The 19,728-nt window shown below is 45.3% G+C and overlaps 1 protein-coding gene across 6 annotated transcripts in view; it reads left to right on the plus strand.

Annotated features, from left to right (window-relative positions):
• BCL6 (BCL6 transcription repressor) overlaps positions 1 to 3,416 on the plus strand; it is a 73,010-nt gene extending 69,594 nt beyond the window's left edge. For all 6 annotated transcript variants that reach the window (XM_083442114.1, XM_083442111.1, XM_083442116.1 and 3 more), the window contains one exon: positions 1,835 to 3,416. In XM_083442114.1, the coding sequence (XP_083298240.1) occupies positions 1,835 to 1,978 (144 nt within the window). In that variant the 3' untranslated portion in view covers positions 1,979 to 3,416. The remainder of the gene's footprint in view (positions 1 to 1,834) is intronic.
• Positions 3,417 to 19,728: the final 16,312 nt, after the last annotated feature.

Here is a 19,728-nt window from a genome sequence, read left to right on the forward strand (position 1 = left end):
CCAGTCGTGGCCGACTCTGGGGTTGCGGCGCTCATCTCGCTTTACTGGCCGAGGGAGCTGGCGTACAGCTTCTGGGTCATGTGGCCAGCATGACTAAGCCGCTTCTGGCAAACCAGAGCAGCGCACGGAAACGCTGTTTCCCTTCCCACCGGAGTGGTACCTATTTATCTACTTGCACTTTGACGTGCTGTCGAACTGCTAGGTTGGCAGGAGCAGAGACCGAGCAACGGGAGCTCACCCCGTCGTGGGGATTCGAACTGGCAACCTTCTGATCGGCAAGCCCAAGAGGCTCAGTGGTTTAGACCACAGCACCCCTCTATTCTGCCTTGGTCAGACCACACTTGGAATACTATGTCCAGTTCTGGGCATCAGAATGGTCTGCGCATGTGCAGAAGTTTTGCGGAAGGTTGCGGAAACCTCAGGATCCGACCAGACCTCTGGAACGGATCCCGTCCACATCCAGTGGTAGCACTGTACTGTGTTGGGAGCCTGCCCAGAGTGGCTGGGGCATATAAATTATTATTATTGTTATTAGAGCCCTGATTTTTTAAATAACACTTTATTAAATTTCCAAAAATAACAACAAAAGCATCATCAACAAATTTTTAAGCCATAATTTTTGCTCGACTTCTCTCCCCCTCTTGGTTCCATTGTTTAATACTTGTTCGCGCACATCCTTAAAACCTTATACTCTTAATATTTCAAGTTTAAACCTTCTTCATCTTATTACAAGTGATTTTCTTAAAAGTTATACTAATGTAGAAATCTATACACAAAGCTTAAAAGAGATGCATTAAACATTTATCCCTATTGTTTTTAAATTTTTTATTTTTATTGAATTTTACAAGAAAAGAAAAACAAAGAACAAGACATAACACTGTAAACACATTTATATACATGTTTTCCAAAATGCAAACTAAAAAAAAAAGACAAAAGAAAAGGGGGAAAAATACTTTTCATAACCAATAATATTACCAAATTCATGCTTCAAACATTACAATGTATAAATCTTAGTTAAAATATTATAAAAGACTTCCACCTTATTCACTGCACATCTCTTAGTTATCTTAATCACCTTTACATCTGTTCTTCAATCATGTCCCTCCCTTAGATTCTTTCATAATCAGTCAAATCTTTATGTTCTCTATATTCTTCACAAGGTTAGTCTAGGCACAAGCAAACTTTCGTATTTGAGCCCTGCTTGTATAAATATTCGTTTAAGCATTCCCATTGTTTCTGAATTATAATTTTTGGTTTATGCCTTATCAAATCCATCCGTTTTGCTAACTCCAGGTACTCACATAGTTTACTTAACCATTCCCCTTTTGTTGGGATATACAGTGGTGCCCCGCAAGACGAATGCCTCGCAAGACAGAAAACCCGCTAGATGAAAGGGTTTTCCGTTTTTCAATGCGCTTCGCAGGACAAATTTCTCTATGGGCTTGCTTCGCAAGACATTTTTGTGTGTATATATATATATATATACACCCCCTTTTTCTAAAGCGCTAAGCTGCTAATAGCCTTTTAGCAGCTAATCCGCTAATCCCTTAAGCCTTTAATAGCCGCTAATAGCCGCTAATAGCGCTAATAGCGCTAATCCGCTAATCATGGGCTTGCTTCGCAAGACGAAAAAACCGCTAGACGAAATGACTCGCGGAACTGATTAATTTCGTCTTGCGAGGCACCACTGTAATTTCCTTTCCAATGACTGGCTACCAATGTTCTCGCTGCTGCTGCTGCATACAGAAAGACCAGACCAGACAATTTATCCCTGTTGTTCTTAGAGCCCTGACTTGATGCCTTTCCGCTTTTTCTCCTCTTTCCCCCCCTCCAGTGTGAAAAGTGCAACCTGCACTTCCGCCACAAAAGCCAGCTGCGCCTCCACTTGCGCCAAAAGCACGGCGCCATCACCAACACCAAGGTGCAGTACCGCGTCTCGACAGTGGAAGGCGCCGCCGAGCTCCCGAAGGCTTGCTGAAGGAGGGACCTGTTTCTCGGGAAAAGAGGGTGTGGCTTAGGAGGAGGAGGAGGAGGAAGGGCGTTGGGGGCGCTGTCCAAAGGAAACTTGTAACACTTTAGGGGGGGACGGGACAAAAACTTTATTATTCTTTATTGTCACACAATGGAGTGCCTCTCGAAGCCCGGAGTGCAGTTGCAAAGGAGGAAGAGAAAAAAAGTATAATGACACGGGTTTTACATTTCCTTTTTGTTTTTTCCTGCTTCCCAGTTATGTGAATTTTCAACAAAGTATATATATATCTATATATCTCTCTCTATATATCTATATATATATAGTCAGAGCGACATTTTGTGTGTATGTGTGTGTGTGTGTGTGCGTGTTTACGTGCAAGAGAGTTTGGGTTTTGGAGCTGGGGGGGGGGAGGAGAACCCCTGTGTTTTAAACGTCTGCGCTGCAAAAGGCGTGACCCTTTCGCAGCCAGGAGACGACGAGGAATGTAGATTGTTTCATGGGAACAAATTGTTATTTCTTTTTTCTTTTTTCTTTTGGCAAATGAAATTGTGTGTTTTTTAACGAGAGAGCGGGGGCGGCGGGGCGGGGAGATTGTATATGCTGTCAGAATGGAGAGGGCTTTAACTTTTTAACCAAAGGTGATGGAATCTATGGCAGAGTTGTAAATATATGAATATATATATATATAAATAAATATATAAAAAATATAAACCTTTAAAAAAGAGATATTAAATGCATATATATATATATATATATATATATATACACACACACACACACACAACACACAAACACACATATATACATATATATATATGCATTAAAGTCTCCTGCTAGGCCTCTGCAGGCAGATGGCTGATCCGGGAGTCTTTATTGTGACAAAGCACTTAACAAGATATTTTAAAAGTATTGCATCTGTATTAGTGAGAAAATATTTTGTCTAAGAGCATTGAGTGTGTATTTGTATTTTTTGCAAGTGAAGGTTTACAATTTACAAAAAAAAGAGTGTGTATTAAACCAACAAAGCTGCAGAAGGAATTTAAAATAATTTAAAAAAACGTAATTTTGTGTTCTGTTTTCCTTCTTTCTTTCTTTCCTTTCCCCCAGTCTGTATATATGTACAATGTTCGTTTGGGGTTTTATTTTTATTTCTCTCTTTTTTTTTTTGGCGTTTTCTCACAGTGCCTTTCTTTTCGACTAAATTAGAGCCCAGTTTTGAGGTACGGTGTCGCTATAAAGGGGGTCGTTGCAGACTCTTGATGGAGAATGTCAGGTGTTGTTGTTTTTTTTTAAGATAATAATAATTTGGTCTCATTTTATACACTTGTGTTACAATCAGTCAATCTCGGGTGACAGGGTTTGGGGGTGTGTCAAACTGCATTAATGCGTTCTGTAAAATATAGCTGTACAAATTCAAAAATAAAACGGCAGAAAGCAACCATGAGCAAGGCAGTGTGGTGTGTTTCTTTTCCTTCCTACCCGCCCCAGCAGCTGTTTCTTGAGAAGGCATCCCTTTATGTCAGTTCAAGGTCCAATGCAGCGTTCCTCAACCTGGTCCCCAGAATTCAAACTCTCACCCATTCCCAGCCAGCAAGACTATTCTCCTTTGGCTTCTCATGTTGCCTGGAGCTGATGGGAAGTGGAGGATGGAGGGACAAGTCTTGGAAGCGATTCCTCCTAACCCATCGGTAGGCAAACTAAGGCCCAGGGACCGGATCCGGCCCAATCGCCTTCTCAATCCGGCCCGCGGATGGTCCGGGAATCAGCGTGTTTTTACATTAGTAGAATGTGTCATTTTACTTAAAATGCATCTCTGGGTTATTTGTGGGGCATAGGAATTTGTTCATCCCCCCCCCAAAAAAATATACCGTATTTTTTGCACCATAACACTCACTTTTTTCCTCCTAGAAAGTAAGGGGAAATGTCTGTGCGTGTTATGGAGGAAATGCCTACGGGTGGCTTGCCTACGGATTTTCCTCCTCTAAAAACTACGTGCGTGTTATGGTCGGGTGCGTGTTATAGAGCAAAAAATACGGTAGTCTGGCCCCCCACAAGGTCTGAGGGACAGTGGACCGGCCCCCTGCTGAAAACGTTTGCTGACCCCTGTCCTAACCTGACCGAGTGGGTTCTGGTGTATCCACACATATCAGTCAAATGCTATCTCACAGATGACAAAAGTTGTAACTTCAAGATGAGAGCGACCCTGCTTCCCTTCCCCTCTGAACACCAAGGCATAGTCAGCTGAACCATACAGAAATGAAAGCCAGTCCACATGTATTAATGTGTGAAATCCTCTCTTAACGAGCAACTTCTCACCCCCTGGTAAGAAGGTTAACCACTTCCAGAGGGGCTGAAGCTCTGTTCATCTCTCGCAGGACATGCAACAAAAAATCTTGTGGCATCCTAAAGACTAACAAATTTATTATAGGTTAAGCCAATGGTTCCTAAACATTTTCGCCCTCCCCCCTACAGGTTCCATATATTCCTCCCCAGTGGCTCCTATCCTGTAAAAAGCATTATTCAGAATAGTGGTTTGCCCGAACCACTAAGGAAAATAAGGACTCAATAAAATTCGAAGTAGTTGCAACTTCATTGAAAACTGGTCACTTCATCTGCCCCAGCTGCAACAAAATATGTCTCTCCTGTATTGGTCTCTACAGCCGCTGGTTTGACCTCACCCCTCAAGGCGCATTTTCCACTGTCTCCTGAGACAGACAGATGCCAACAAGTACAGTCGTACCTCAGAAGTCGAACAGAATCCGTTCCGGAAGTCCGTTTGACACCCGAAATGTTCAGAAAACAAGGCACAGCTTCTGATTGGTTTCTGATTGCGCAGAAGCACCGGAAACAATAGCAGAAGCCACACCGGATGTTCGGCTCCCAAAAAACATTTGAAAACCAGAACACTCACTTCTGGTTTTCGATGGTTTGGGAGCCGGAACATTTGACTCCCAAGGCATTGGGGAGCCAAGGTACAACTGTAAAACTATTTAGTTTAATGAACTCAATGGAATTAATGAACTTGATCCAGTGATAGCAGTTTTCCAAAGTCCGATAGCCATTTATACCTTTATCTCCCAACAGTTGTGGCCACTTGGCTCTTACCACCTCCCCTAGGTAACCCTCACTATCCCCTTTGGGAACCACCGGTTTAAGATTTGGGGACAACAGCATGAACACAGCTGATGAAGTGGAAACTTATAGTTGTGTGAAAACTTGCACCGTAATCTTTTTTTAAAATAATAATTTTTTATTCATTTTCCACATTTTTAACATCCTCACAATATTCCTTTTTCATCTCCACTTAATAGGTTCTTTTGAACCTTTGAACTCCCCTCCTCCCCTCCATGGCTTCTTTCTTTCCCCCCTAATTAACTGCATCTTTTACGTTTTCCAAATCATTATATAAATCATCAGTAAAATATAGTAGACTTTCACATTACAAATACCTTCACATTCCCGCCAGTGTCTTTACATTTTTACAGTGATCTTTTAAATAAGGCATGCATTTGTTCCAGTCCTTTTCAAATGCTTGATCTTCCTGGTTTCGGATCTTTCCCGTCAGTTTCGCCATCTCCACATAGTCCATCAGTTTCTCTTGCCACTCCTCTTTCGATATACCAAGAAAAAAGCACACCAAGAACCCAGGCCAGACAGGGCCCTGTTTCCATATATTCACCTTCATCAGCTGGAAGTATCAAATATTACATGAAAATACATTTAAATTCTAAATTATCATAAATTATAAAACAGTCATAAATTATAAAACAGTATTATATAACATTTGGTTCCTTACCTAATTTTTAAAGGGTCGTGTAAGTTTGAAGAATTCCTATAGATATATCCTCTTATTTTCTACGTTTCTCAGAGATAACAACTGAAAATAATCAATAATAATTACATGTGTTTTGTAAACTAAGAAAATCTTTAATAAAAATACATTAAAAAAAAAAAAAGATTGGCGAGCCCTGCTACGTTGCTTCCAAAGCTTCAGAATCGTACGTCACACTGGAAACCACACAGATTTACACCAGGCAGCAAAACGTGAGTTTTTTCTGGGTCGAAAGGGAAGCTTATAGTTTGACAATAATTATTCCCAATTTATTTTCTGAGAGGCAAGGGGCATTTCAGCTGCAACATCCACCAAAGCAAAGTGGCCCAGTTATTTGTCTACCCTCCAATTGACGGTCAGATCCCTTCACACACAGCAACCATGGTGAAGAATATACTGGAACGTTGAAAAACATCCAGTGTGGTAGAGTGGGAAGAGCATCTGACTAAGACCAGGGAGACCCGGGTTCAAATCTCCACTCACAGATTCATAGAATCATAGAATGGTAGAGTTGGACGTCACCTATATCAGACACCTCTTAGCTGACAAAGACCCCGAAATTAACAGGCCTGTGGCGAAGTACTGTTACATTGCAACAAGAATAAGACGAGCAATGATGACAGCAATGGAGTGTAAATTGCAAACATCGAAGGAACGATAATAAACATTAGTGACATTTGAACTGAATCCTTAAAACCTTAAAAGTCGAAACCTGGTCATAAACTTAAGTACCAATTTTGTGATTTGGCCATATCTCCACTGTTATCTGTAGTACAATAGTACTTATATTGTCATATTTTATTTTATAAATCGCTTGCTGGTCATTGACCGTATTAAAGATATTTGATTTGGTAGAGTTGGACGCTTCCCAGATGACTTTTAGCCCCCGCCCCCCTCTCTCAGCCCACCTCACAGGGTTGTTGTGATGACAACATGTGTGTGGAAAAGAACCATATACTGTATACCACTTTGAGGATGGATGGAGTGGTATCATTTTGGACTCACAGCTGTCCATGGAGGCACAGGTCAAATCTGTGTCCAGGGCAGCTGTTTACCAGCTCCATCTGGTACGCAGGCTGAGACCCTCCCTGCCTGCTGTCTGTCTCGCCAGAGTGGTGCATGCTCTAGTTATCTCCCGCTTGGACTACTGCAATGTGCTCTACGTGGGGCTACCTTTGAAGGTGACCCGGAAACTACAACTAATCCAGAATGCGGCAGCCAGACTGGTGACTGGGAGCGGCCGCCGAGACCACATAACACCGGTCTTGAAAGATCTACATTGGCTCCCAGTACGTTTCCGAGCACAAGTCATAGTGTTGGTGCTGACCTTTAAAGCCCTAAACGGCCTCAGTCCAGTATACCTGAAGGAGCGTCTCCACCCCCATCGTTCTGCCCGGACACTGAGGTCCAGCGCCAAGGGCCTTCTGGCGGTTCCCTCACTGCGAGAAGCCAAGTTACAGGGAACCAGGCAGAGGGCCTTCTTGGTAGTGGCACCCGCCCTGTGGAACGCCCTCCCACCAGATGTCAAAGAGAACAATACCAGACTTTCAGAAGACATCTGAAGGCAGCCCTGTTTAGGGAAGCTTTTAATGTTTGATGTATTATAGTATTTTAATATTTTTTGGGAAGCCGCCCAGAGTGGCTGGGGAAGCCCAGCCAGATGGGCGGGGTATAAATAACAAATTATTATTATTATTATTATTATTATTATTATCATCATCATCATCATCATCATCATTATCATTATCATCATCTAATCATTTCGATAAAATGGCCACACTGCTTTTTGAGAGCCCTTCTCCACAAAAGCAGCTTGCGGCAATATTTCATGCCCCAGCAGTATTGCAAAATAAAAATGTCCAAAGTCCGTTTCAGGGGCCTAATCCAGCCGGCCCTCATGCATGTTCACTTCATCAAATCTGGCCCTCTTTGAAAAAAGTTTGGGCACCCTTGGGCTAGTCAAATGCCACTGGCAGCAAGAATGACAATTTCCACTACAACCACAAGGTGGCAGATTGAGGCAAGATTTAAGTATCATGTGAACAGTAAATATGTTTTGGTGGGTAACTTTACTTCCATGGGGATAGAGTCATTAACTAGACCCACTGAAATTAATGAACATTACCATGCATTTCAATGATTCTACTCGGAGTCTTCGTCTTTCTTCTTTGGCGATCTCTTGTAGCTGAGTAAGATTATCTGCCATAAACACGGTTTTAACAGTGAGTCCATAAGTGACGGTGGAGGCCAATTCTGGATCCACACATCCTTCCACAGTGAGGACATGGGTTTCCGGGCAAGAGTTGATCACAATGTGGATTTGCTAAGTGTGCCTTCCTCTTAGCACATTTCTCTCTTGCCTCCTGATTTGAGCGTAATGCTGGTGGTAAACAAAAGAGGTTTAAAGTCTGTCTCAAGGCAAATCTTTAAAAATGTAGTATAAACACCGACAATTGGGAAACACTGGCCTGCGAGCGCTCCAGTTGGAGAACAGCCTTGACCAAAGGTGTCATGGGCTTTGAAGACACTCGAACTCAGGACGAAAGGGTGAAACGTGCTAAGAGGAAGGCACGCTTGGCAAATCCACACCGTGACCAACTCCCGCCCGGAAACCAATGTCCCCACTGTGGAAGGACATGTGGATCCAGAACTGGCCTCCTCGGTCACTTACGGACTCACTGTTAAAACCGTGTTTATGGAAGACAATCTTACTCGGCTATGAGGGATCGCCTAAGAAGAAGAAGATACGTTTTTGACAGCGCTTTTACATTACATTCCAACAGGTCACAAAGATCGAATTCTTGCAACTGCAGAGCAAGTATTATGTGGCGCCCGTGACTATGCCAGTTCTGCAACAGTAGCGGCAAATCCATATAGGAGACAATTATGGTGCCAAAGCAGGCTGTTAAAGTCACTCTAACGTTCAACTCAAAAAAATTTAGGCTATACAAAAAAGGTTGAATGCCTGCTATAGAGCCTGATACCCAGTGGAGGGCAGAGGAGTACCTGATTTCTCAAAAATCAAAGAAGAGCTGCTTAGCTCAAAGAATCTTCAGCTGTTCTTAATATTTCTGCACTGCACCGAATATTCAGTAGGACACCAGACATCCAAGGACCCCAGATTTGGAATGGCACCTATTTTGCTCTCAAGGTTGATCCAGGTGATTTGGCCGGGATATGAAGCGCAGACAAGTGATGGGCAGAACAATCTAGCGATATGAAACAGAAGGGCAGGGAAGATTGCCCAGAAACATAAACTTGAAATAAATAAATCAAAACCAAAAGTTTAGGAAGGGTTGTCATCTTTACTGCGGCAAGTCTGCTGAGAAGGGACAAATTAAGGGGCTCCCGAGAATTTAACTAGAATTGTTAAGTCTAATTGCTGGAGTAAAAAAGGTAAAGGTAAAGGACTCCTGGACGGTTAAGTCCAGTCAAAAGTGACTATGGGGTTGCAGCACTCATCTTGCTTTCAGGCCGAGGGAGCTGGCGTTTGTCCACAGACAGCTTTCCGGGTCATGTGGCCAGCAGGACTAAACCGCTTCTGGCACAACGGAACACAGTGGTGGAAACCAGAGCGCACAGAAACACTGTTTAGCTTCCCACCGGAGCGGTACCTATTTATCTACTCGCACCGGTGTGCTTTTGAACTACTAGGTTGGCAGGAGCTGGGACAGAGCAATGGGAGCTCACCCGGTAGTGTGGATTCGAACCACCAACCTTCCGATCAGCAAGCCCAAGAGGCTTGGTGGTTTAGACCACAGCGCCACCGGCGTCCCCTAATTGCTGGAGTATTGCTCAGCTGAAATGATTTGTGCAAATTTCTGGGAATCCGTAGCCCTCGACAGAGAACAGAGCCAGGGCATATCTGAAGGGCCTGGCCTGCTCTGGTCCATGGGGTCACGAAGAGTTGGACACGACTGAACAACTAAACAACAACAACAGCCTGGAGAAGAAAAGAGAGATGGATGATATGAGAGCCATCTTCAAATATCCAAAGGGTTGTCACTTGGAAGAAGGAGCAGATTTGGTTACTTCTGCTCCAGAGGGTGGGACCTGGTCCAATGGCTTCAAGTTACAAGAAAGGATATTTTGACTCAACATCAGCAAGAGATTTCTGATGGTAAGAGCTGTTTAACGGTGGAACGGACTCACTCAGGAGGTGGTGGGTTCAGTGGTGTAGCGTGGGTTGTCAGCACCCGGGGCAAGGCAAGTAATTTGCGCCCCCTAACCCGGGGCAAGGCAAGCAATTTGTGGGGCCCCCTGCTGCACTGTCCCTCCCCCAGATAGTCCCTCGCTCTTTCTCCGCACCACACCGCACGCCTGGCACCCTCCCCTCCACAGTGGGCGGCGACCCGGCGGTTCGGATCGGATTTGCACAGCCAGCACTGCAGTGAGAGAGAGTGAGTGAGCCAGGTAGGGGCAGAGAGCTGCGAGTGCAAGCGCCCCCCCCCCCAGATGTTGCACCCGGTGTGGCCGGCCCCCCCTGCACCCCCCACACTACGTCACTGGGTGGGTTCTCCTTAATTGGAGATTTCAAATCAGAGTTTGGGTTGCCATCTGTCATGGATGCTTTAGTTGAGATTCCTTCATCACAAGGGGGTTCAGCTGCATGGGTCTTAGGATCCCTCCCAACTCTACTACAGTGGTACCTCGGGTTAAGTACTTAATTCGTTCCGGAGGTCCTTTCTTAACCTGAAACTGTTCTTAACCTGAAGCACCACTTTAGCTAATGGGGCCTCCTGCTGCTGCTGTGCTGCTGGAGCACGATTTCTGTTCTCGTCCTGAAGCAAAGTTCTTAACCTGAAACACTATTTCTGGGTTAGCGGAGTGTGTAACCTGAAGCGTATGGAACCTGAAGTGTTTGTAACCCGAGGTACCACTGTATTCTGTGATTTTATGTGGTGCCCTTAAGAGCCTATGCCCAATTAGTACCAGTAATAAACTGGTAGAGTGAACACACAAATGTCCTTTCCAGACATTTTCAGAACAGCAGCCAGGAACGTAAGACACAAATTTAGGGGAAATGTGCTGTAACCCATGTGAGAAAGCATGTGGTGATTTTAATTTGGGGGAGGCACGGGATTTAGCATTTGCTACAGAAATCGATGACACAACCTTGATGGCAGAAAGTGAGGAGGAATTAAAAAACCTTTTATTGAGGGTGAAAGAGGAGAGCACAAAATATGGTCTGAAGCTCAACATCAAAAAAACGAAGATCATGGCCACTGGTCCCATCACCTCCTGGCAAATAGAAGGGGAGGAAATGGAGGCAGTGAGAGATTTTACTTTCTTGGGCTCCATGATCACTGCAGATGGTGACAGCAGCCACGAAATTAAGAGACGCCTGCTTCTTGGGAGGAAAGCAATGGCAAACCTAGATAGCATTTTAAAAAGTAGAGACATCACCTTGCCAACAAAGGTCCGTATAGTAAAAGCTATGGTTTTCCCAGTAGTGATGTATGGAAGTGAGAGCTGGACCATAAAGAAGGCTGATCGCCGAAGAATTGACGCTTTTGAATTATGGTGCTGGAGGAGACTCTTGAGAGTCCCATGGACTGCAAGAAGATCAAACGCATCCATTCTTAAGGAAATCAGCCCTGAGTGCTCACTGGAAGGACAGATCGTGAAGCTGAGGCTTCAATACTTTGGCCACCTCATGAGAAGAGAAGACTCACTGGAAAAGACCCTGATGTTGGGAAAGATGGAGGGCACAAGGAGAAGAGGACGACAGAGGACGAGATGGTTAGACAGTGTTCTCGAAGCTACAAACATGAGTCTGACCAAACTGCGGGTGGCAGTGGAAGACAGAAGTGCCTGGCGTGCTCTGGTCCATGGGGTCACGAAGAGTCGGACACGACTGAACGACTAAACAACAACAACAGAAATCGAAGTGTCGTGGAGTTTTCACAGCTTCAGACAAACAGCAATTAGATATTTCCAGCCCTGGCACAATTTTTGAGCTTCAGACCAGAGATCAAAGGGGAGAGACATGTGTGTTGTCCCACTTTGGGTGATCATTAATCCACTCCCTTTCCCCATGCATGTCAACATTGCATTTTGAAAACACTAATGAGCCTGGGTAGCATTGTCCTAACAATGAAGTAAAATCCTTTAAAAATGCTAAATTAAAATAAGGAAAGCGACGCCTATCACCTCCCTCGCTTGCTTTGTGTTTATTATGCGCAACACTGAAATCTCATATCAAGGAGACCTCCCGCCTCCTTAACTTGTGACCAACAGAGTCCGGATTCCAGACACAACTTCAACTGTTCACTTTTCTCCAGGAGGGCCAGAGGCTGAGCGTCACCTTGTCCCCAGGTGTGTGTGTGTTGGAACAGAATAAAATGGAAATAAAAATTGAATTAAAAAATAAAGGAATAAAAGAAAGAATATCTATCTATCTATATCTATCTATCTATCTATCTATCTATCTATCTATCTATCTATCTATCATCTAAATTCCATACAGAGATACCTGTTACCTGTGTTACCAGGCTGGCTCCGGGCTGCTGAGACTGCTGCTGCTGCCGCCACTGCCAAGGGGGAACCGGGGATGCCCGGCATGTCAACTGGGGGAACCACTGACCCCCCCCCACACACCCCGCGACCCAAATTGAGCCGGAAGCAAGAATGCCCGGCCACCCAGCTGACTTCCCAGTGGCCTTCTGGGGCCACAAAAACCCCTGAGCAGACGCAGGGAGAAGGAGGAGAGGAGAAGGAGAAGGAAGAGAGAGAAAGAAGAAGGAGAAAAAAAGAGGGGAGCCCTGACCTTGCTGTGCCGCCGCCGCCGCCGCTGAGGAGGAGAGGTAGGAGAACATTGGGAGGACAAGGACACATGGCCAAGCCCAGGCCTGACCCAAGCCTACTCCATGGCAGCTAGCTCTCCAAGAGAGCAGCCCCCCCCCCAAAAAAAGTGTCCCCGGATTCTTTGAAAAAAATCTGGTAACCTTCCTCAAGACAGAGCCCTGTATTCCCAAATAGAGAATACGTGTTTGAGTCCATCCCACAAAATAGTGGCAGTCTGGAGTCATCCCTTTGTGTGAGCTTTACCTCTCCTTACCTTTGTGAATTTATTTGGGACATTTACACCAAAACTTAGGTGTCCACTTAAAATGGGAGACATGTGTACGTCTAACAAAAACTTCAGTGCACAAAGTGTTTCCCAGGTTTCTTAGCGCAGGGTGAGTTTTTGTGTCTGGGAACCTCTACAAAGGTTCCTCTCTCATTTTCCTCCCCGTCTTCAGTAATTGAATTTACGCAACATCCAGGATCGTGCCCTGCTTTCTGTTTGCCTCAATGAATATTGATGCCGCATTTATCCTTAGTTAATATTCATTATGAAGAAGAAATCACATCTATTCACATTTAATTACATCCTCCTCGGTAAACAAATCAAGACCCATTAGAAAGAGTTCTTAGCCCACCCAAACAATCCACACTTGAAGAAAGCTGACACTAAATTTTACATCCCACAAACAGGACTCAGCCAAAAAGAAAAAAAAAGAAAGGAAGCAGGATTATTTAGTTCCACTGAAACAAGGATTAATTATAAAATTAATGGTAGCACAGACGTTTGGAACGGCCGGGGGTTGGAGTATTGTGTGTGGGCACCACAGTTCAAGAAGGATATTGATAAACTGGAACAAGGCAAGCTCACCCATGAGGCAAGTTGAGGAGACCGTCTTGGGTAACAGGATCCATGGGTGCAGAAGATCCTGGTGTAGATCCTTAACCCACCCCCTTTGCTCGTGATTGAGATCTTCACTCACCCCTTCTTCCCTGGTGGGGATGCCATTTTGTGGTTTCGCCAGCGCAGAGGTGGAACCTGTGCAGAGGAGGGCGACCAAGGTGACCAAGGGTCTGGAAACCAAGCCTGATGAGCAACAGTCGAAGGAGCTGGGTATGTTTACAGCAGGGAGGGTGAGGGCTCTCTTCTAATACCTGAAGGGCTGCCACGTGGAAGATGGAGGAAGCTTGTTTTCTGCTGCTCCAGAGGCTAGGACCCAAACCAATGGATTCAAATGACAAGAAAGGAGATTCCAACTAAATATTAAGAAAAACATTCTGATAGTAAGAGCTGTTTGACAGTGGAATAGATCACCTCAGAAAGTAGCAGACTGTGCTGGGCCTGGGAGTAACCCGTGAAATGCGGTCCAGGACTGGTCCAGAATCCGAAAGTTCCACTAGGAGTCAGTCCGACAGGGCCAAGCCAGACACAAAGCAGGAAACCAGGCAAGGACAGGTACAGGATCTCAGGCAGGATCTGGCATACAGCAATGTTGCTCCAGAACCTGGGGCGGGGTCCGACAGCCTTTTATCTTTGTCGGGGTAGTGGCCGGTCCTGATCTCCTGGTGACTCACCTCCCTGTCTCGCCCAAAGGTGAGCACTCCTTCTGTGAGTACTCGGGTCTCTCCTTCTCTCAGACCTGAGTCTCTGCAGCTCAGGAGACGTCGGTGGGTTACTAGACCCAGAGGCCACCTCAGCCTCCCCTGACCCAACCAGAAGTGGAGCAGCTGTAAGTGATGGCCCAGCTGGAGGCAACGAGGGAATCCCCACATCTGGACCCAGGGCAGGATCAGGTCCCTGACTCGGCCCAGCTGGTGCTTGTTGCAGGGGAAGCTGTGCAGACTGGGACCCTTCAGGATCAGGCCCCAGACTTGGTTCAGATGATGCCTGAGGCAAAGGATCTGGTGCGGACTGATACTCCTCTGGTTCCGAGTCTGAGCCCGAGTCCCAGGCCATCACACCGACACTCCTTCCTTGGAGCTATTTTAACAGCTGTTGGGTGGTCCTCTGCCAGGGATTCCTTAGCTGCGATTCCTGTATGGTGGGGCTTGGACCAGATAACCCTTTGTGTCCCTTCCAGCTCTAGAATTCTATGATCCTATGAGTACAGAGGCCCCTCAGCCCAGGTCCAAATTGGTCCAAAGTTGCTGCCAGATTTAGAAGGGCTCCTCACTCTTTTGAATCCTCCATACCTCCAGAAACACTCCCCCTTCCTTTTTCAATCCAAATTTATCCAGCAGCAGTACTCACAATGCTTCCATTAGACTTCCCCGAGCTCCACATTGCTCTCTGGCTCATTGATATGAGACTGCCCTGCACCAGGGGCAGAGCCTTGCTCCTTATGTTCTTGGGCAAAGCTTTGGCGCTAAATATGCTCCCGAGGACCTGGGCTATGCTTCACCTTTTGACTCTTGCTTCCTGATGAGGCCTAGAGATTGTTAAGTATAATTGTTCGATTGACACTGAACTGAAGAATGCTAACGTTGGGGATTTTCCATGGCAGCAAACTTAGAGCCCTCTGAGCGTCCACTCATTGATAATGAATTGTGGTGTCCTCTGCTCTTAATCTGAGTGTTTAACTTTAGATCATGTGATGAAGGTATTCCATTGCAAATTCACCATCTTAGGGGGGCGTGTGTGCTGTTTTATTTGTTCCCAGGCTCTGTGGGAGAAGGATGTGAACCTGAATCTCGCACAGGAGCTCACAGCCTTGGACTGGAATGTAAGATAATCGAGCCTGTGTGAGAGAGAGCTATGTTTGTCAGCTCTGATTAGAAGTTATTTTATTTCTCAGAAGACGAACCTATATCTTGGTCAGGCATATTTCTTAAGGAATCATTTGGATATATCTTTGATTGTTTTGTTTCTGTTTTGAAGAAGTTCTGGTAGTGAAGCTTCAAAGAATGCTTATGGGTCTGGACAATGTTTTATTCCAAAAACAGTCAGTTTTTGTGCATCCAACTGCTTCATGCTGTGCAATATTAATATCTGCAATAGAGACATGTTAACCGTGTTTGTTGGCATACAAGAGCCCCCCAATCTTTAGGGAAGCTTTTAATGTTTGACGGACTAATATTTTGTTGGAAGCCACCCAGAGTGGCTGGTGAAACCCAGCCAGATGTGCAGGGTATAAATAATAAATTATTATTATTATTATTATTATTATTATTATTATTATTAAGAGTAGGAATCATCTCAACAAAGTTCTCTGCAGTTCAGGGGTTGGACTAAATGACCCTCGGGGTCCCTTCCAACTCTACAGTTCTAAGTTTTGACTCTCCTTTGTGTCCAGATGTTTCCAAAACATTCAGTTTTCATGTCATGAAATAAACACCGTCAGGTTTCCTTTATCAGTGGGACTCAAACTGATTTTCCGAACCTTCTTCTCCTCTTCCTTCTCCCCGCCTCCCCTGCCGTTCATCTTCTCTTTCTTTTCTTAACTTTGACGAATTATCTGACCTGCATCAATTCATTATTCCCCTCTGCTGGACTTAATGCCCACACACATGTGAGGGAAGCCATAAAAGATTAAACTGACGTGGGCAGGGGAGGCCCAGACCTCAATGAAAAATTAACAGCCCTCTTGTCAGGAAAAGATATTGGCACATTCATAACGGATGAAGACTCCTCGGCGGGGAGGTGAGTACATGTTGCTTCCTTCATCTGGCGGTTAACCTTTTCACACCCAGCCAGACAAACAGCCCCTTCCTCTCCAGTCTGCCAAGACAGCGCCCAAGAAGAAGAAGAAGAGTTTGGATTTGATATCCCGCTTTATCACTACCCAAAGGAGTCTCAAAGCGGCTAACATTCTCCTTTCCCTTCCTCCCCCACAACAAACACTCTGTGAGGTGAGTGAGGCTGAGAGGCTTCAGAAAAGTGTGACTAGCCCAGGGTCACCCAGCAGCTGCATGAGGAGGAGCGGGGAATCGAACCCAGTTCACCAGATTACGAGACTACCGCTCTGAACCACTACACCACACTGGTGGTGGCACAAGGTGAGGGCACCCTCCTTTTCCTGGCTGTCCAGTAGAGTAAAAGCACAGAATCTCCATCACTGCCCCCCGCAAGAGATAAGGAAGCTGACCAGTGCCCAGCTTCCCAACAGAATCTCTACTGCTGAACTGGGATTGGCGGTGGTGGTGGAATAGGGTTCACTTTGCATCTGTGAACCGCCCTGAGACCTCTGGGTATTTTGTTGTTGTTGTTTAGTTGTTTAGTCGTGTCCGACTCTTTCTGACCCCCTGGACCAGAGCACGCCAGGCACTCCTGTCTTCCACTGCCTCCCGCAGTTTGGTCAAACTCATGCTGGTAGCTTCGAGAACACTGTCCCACCATCTCGTCCTCTGTCGTCCCCTTCTCCTTGTGCAATCCATCTTTCCCAACATCAGGGTCTTTCCCAGGGAGTCTTCTCTTCTCAGGAGGTGGCCAAAGTCTTGGAGCCTCAGCTTCAGGATCTGTCCTTCCAGTGAGCACTCAGGGCTGATTTCCTTCAGAATGGAGAGGTTGGATCTTCTTGCAGTCCATGGGACTCTCAAGAGTCTCCTCCAGCACCATAATTCATAATAATAATAATAATAATAATAATAATAATAATATAAAGGCAACTCGACCTGACTTACAATTTTCTGAGACAATACTTGAACCAAAACACAGCTATCCTTCAAAATCCACACTCCTTCGAATTTTGCAATGTGGTTCTCCAGCCAAGTCATATGTACAAAAAATGCATGCAGCTGGGGACAATGTGCAGAAGAATGCATGCATTAATGCAAGCAACATAAAAATGCAGTATAAATTGGTCTGCAAAAATGTGTCGCCTGGGGGAAGGAAATAATACTGAAGTCCACGTGAAAATTCATCAGCAACTTAGTGCTATTATTGTTGTTACGATTTAAAAAGTATTTATCTACATCTATACCTATCTGGAGACGTGGGTGGCGCTGTGGGTTAAACCACACAGCCTAGGACTTGCCGATCAGAAGTCGGCAGTTTGAATCCCCGCGATGGGGTGAGCTCCCGTTGCTCGGTCCCTGCTCCTGCCAACCTAGCAGTTCGAAAGCATGTCAAAGTGCAAGTAGATAAATAGGTACCGCTCCAGCGGGAAGGTAAACGGCGTTTCCGTGCACTGCTCTGGTTTGCCAGAAGTGGCTTAGTCATGCTGGCCACATGACCCGGAATCTGTACACTGGCTCCCTCGGCCAGTAAAGCGAGATGAGCGCCGCATCCCCAGAGTCGGTTACAACTGGACCTAATGGTCAGGGGTCCCTTTACCTTTATATCTATCTATTTATCATCTATCTATCTGACACAGAAGCATGGTGGGCTTAAGACTGAAAAAAATGAGAAACTGGGGGAACCCAAAAATTTGAGTTTTCCCCATCCCTACTTTGAGAGCCATGAGGTTTCCCCAAGGCTTTGCGAAGCTCAGAGAGCACAGTCTAGATTGCGGTTTCTCAGTTGCCTATTTTGTGTGGCATCTGAACGGCATCACACAACTAAGGGGGAGTAGGGCTGTGCTTTGAACAGCCCCCACACTGCAGCTTCCCTGCTCTTGACATTCAGAATGTCTGATTTTGCAGAGACTAAAGTATTTCATTTAAACACACACACACAATCTCCCTATTTTTAAAAAATAAAAATAGGGTTGTGCATCCTTGCAATCTTCTCATCTCCTAGTAAAGATGGCAATATTTTTCCTGCATATTTTTTTTTAACAAAAGAGCAGTGGTTTCACTTATCACATCTTAAAGCACTCTTGCCACCCGCTGTTCTAACCGAATGCATACCTAAGACATTCTGTCTCTTTGTCATGATCTGAAAATACATACAACTGAGGGCTGAACCACACTTCCTCTTGTCTCGCTGCTTTCCCCCGGGAAAAAGTGCTCTTTAGTGCTCAATTGGAGTAAACAGCAATTTGGGTTTCCCCCTGACTCCCATTCGTTCTGATCTATCACTAAAGAGAGGGTTTGTGATTATGAGCCATGAGGTAGGGAGTGTGTGTGTGTACAAATTCAACAGGGCTTCTTTTATTTTTTGGGTTGTTATTTTGTTAATGCTGTTAATATTCTTTCACAGGTTATGAATGCTACGGGTCCAAGGGCCAAGATGGTAGTTTCTGCATGTGCTGTAGAAAGAAGTGAGGGGCAGATGGAGCTCAGAAGGTAGCCCATCTAGGAGAAGGAAAACTCTGATTCAAAACCTCCACTGCCTTATGGGATATCTTTGGAAGAAGAAAAAGACTCAGGAGTAAACCCTACACAAATCTGGAGTGGAGTCCCTAAGGCAGTTGGATGGCGCCTTGTACGCCTCCTCCCAGCAACTGCTGCAGCCCAGCTGGTGCCAAACATCTTGGATCACATCAGAGAGGCTGAGAAGGAGGCCTTGTTGTCTGGCAGACCAGGACCTCCAGACACACTGCTCAGGCCTGTATCCTAAGAACATCACTTTAGTGCTGCTAATGCAGTGGTTTGACTCCCCGCCCCCACAGCCAACTGCCAGGAGACGTACTCCATTGTCTCCTGAGATAGATGGATGCCAACAATTTATTGTTTATAACCTACTTTGTGATTCCTTGAACAAAAAGCATAGAAATGAACGAAAGCATAGAAATATCATCAATCCACAGCAGAGCAAGGGGAAAGCTGCTTGGAGTTGTGCGTAGAAAGCATGGGTCAAGCAAAGAACCTCTCCAACCCATGCTTTCTAAGCATGGCACAGGCAGAAGTGCAGGTGATCCCTGAGTCAACATGAGGTCTCTCACTATTACAACACTTCTGTCAGGAGTCCAGTCCCCGGCTCGATAACACAGTGAGCATTGTTAATTTAAAAAGTTTGCTTTATTGTCAAAAGAAACAGATAGCTCCAGATGGCTCTCACACAGCCTCCTTTATCATCCATTAAGATGACCCTTCTGAAGACTTCTTCCGGTTACAGAAGATATTGAACTTTCTCACTTTGTGCCTCTTGCTTTGTTAGCCTACTCTTAGGAGAGATTGGCTCAGCTCCAATCTCTTCCCATTCTGACAAACTGCTTCCTTCTCCGTTCGCGCCAGTTTGCACTTCTCGAGAGCTTTGGCTGGGTTCTGGCCCACTCTCAGCCATTTCCTTATCAACCGGCATTCCAAGGGGTGGGGG

This window comes from Podarcis tiliguerta (assembly GCF_965153285.1).
Source record: "Podarcis tiliguerta genome assembly, chromosome: 5".
In the NCBI taxonomy this organism is placed as follows: Eukaryota; Metazoa; Chordata; class Lepidosauria; order Squamata; family Lacertidae; genus Podarcis; species Podarcis tiliguerta.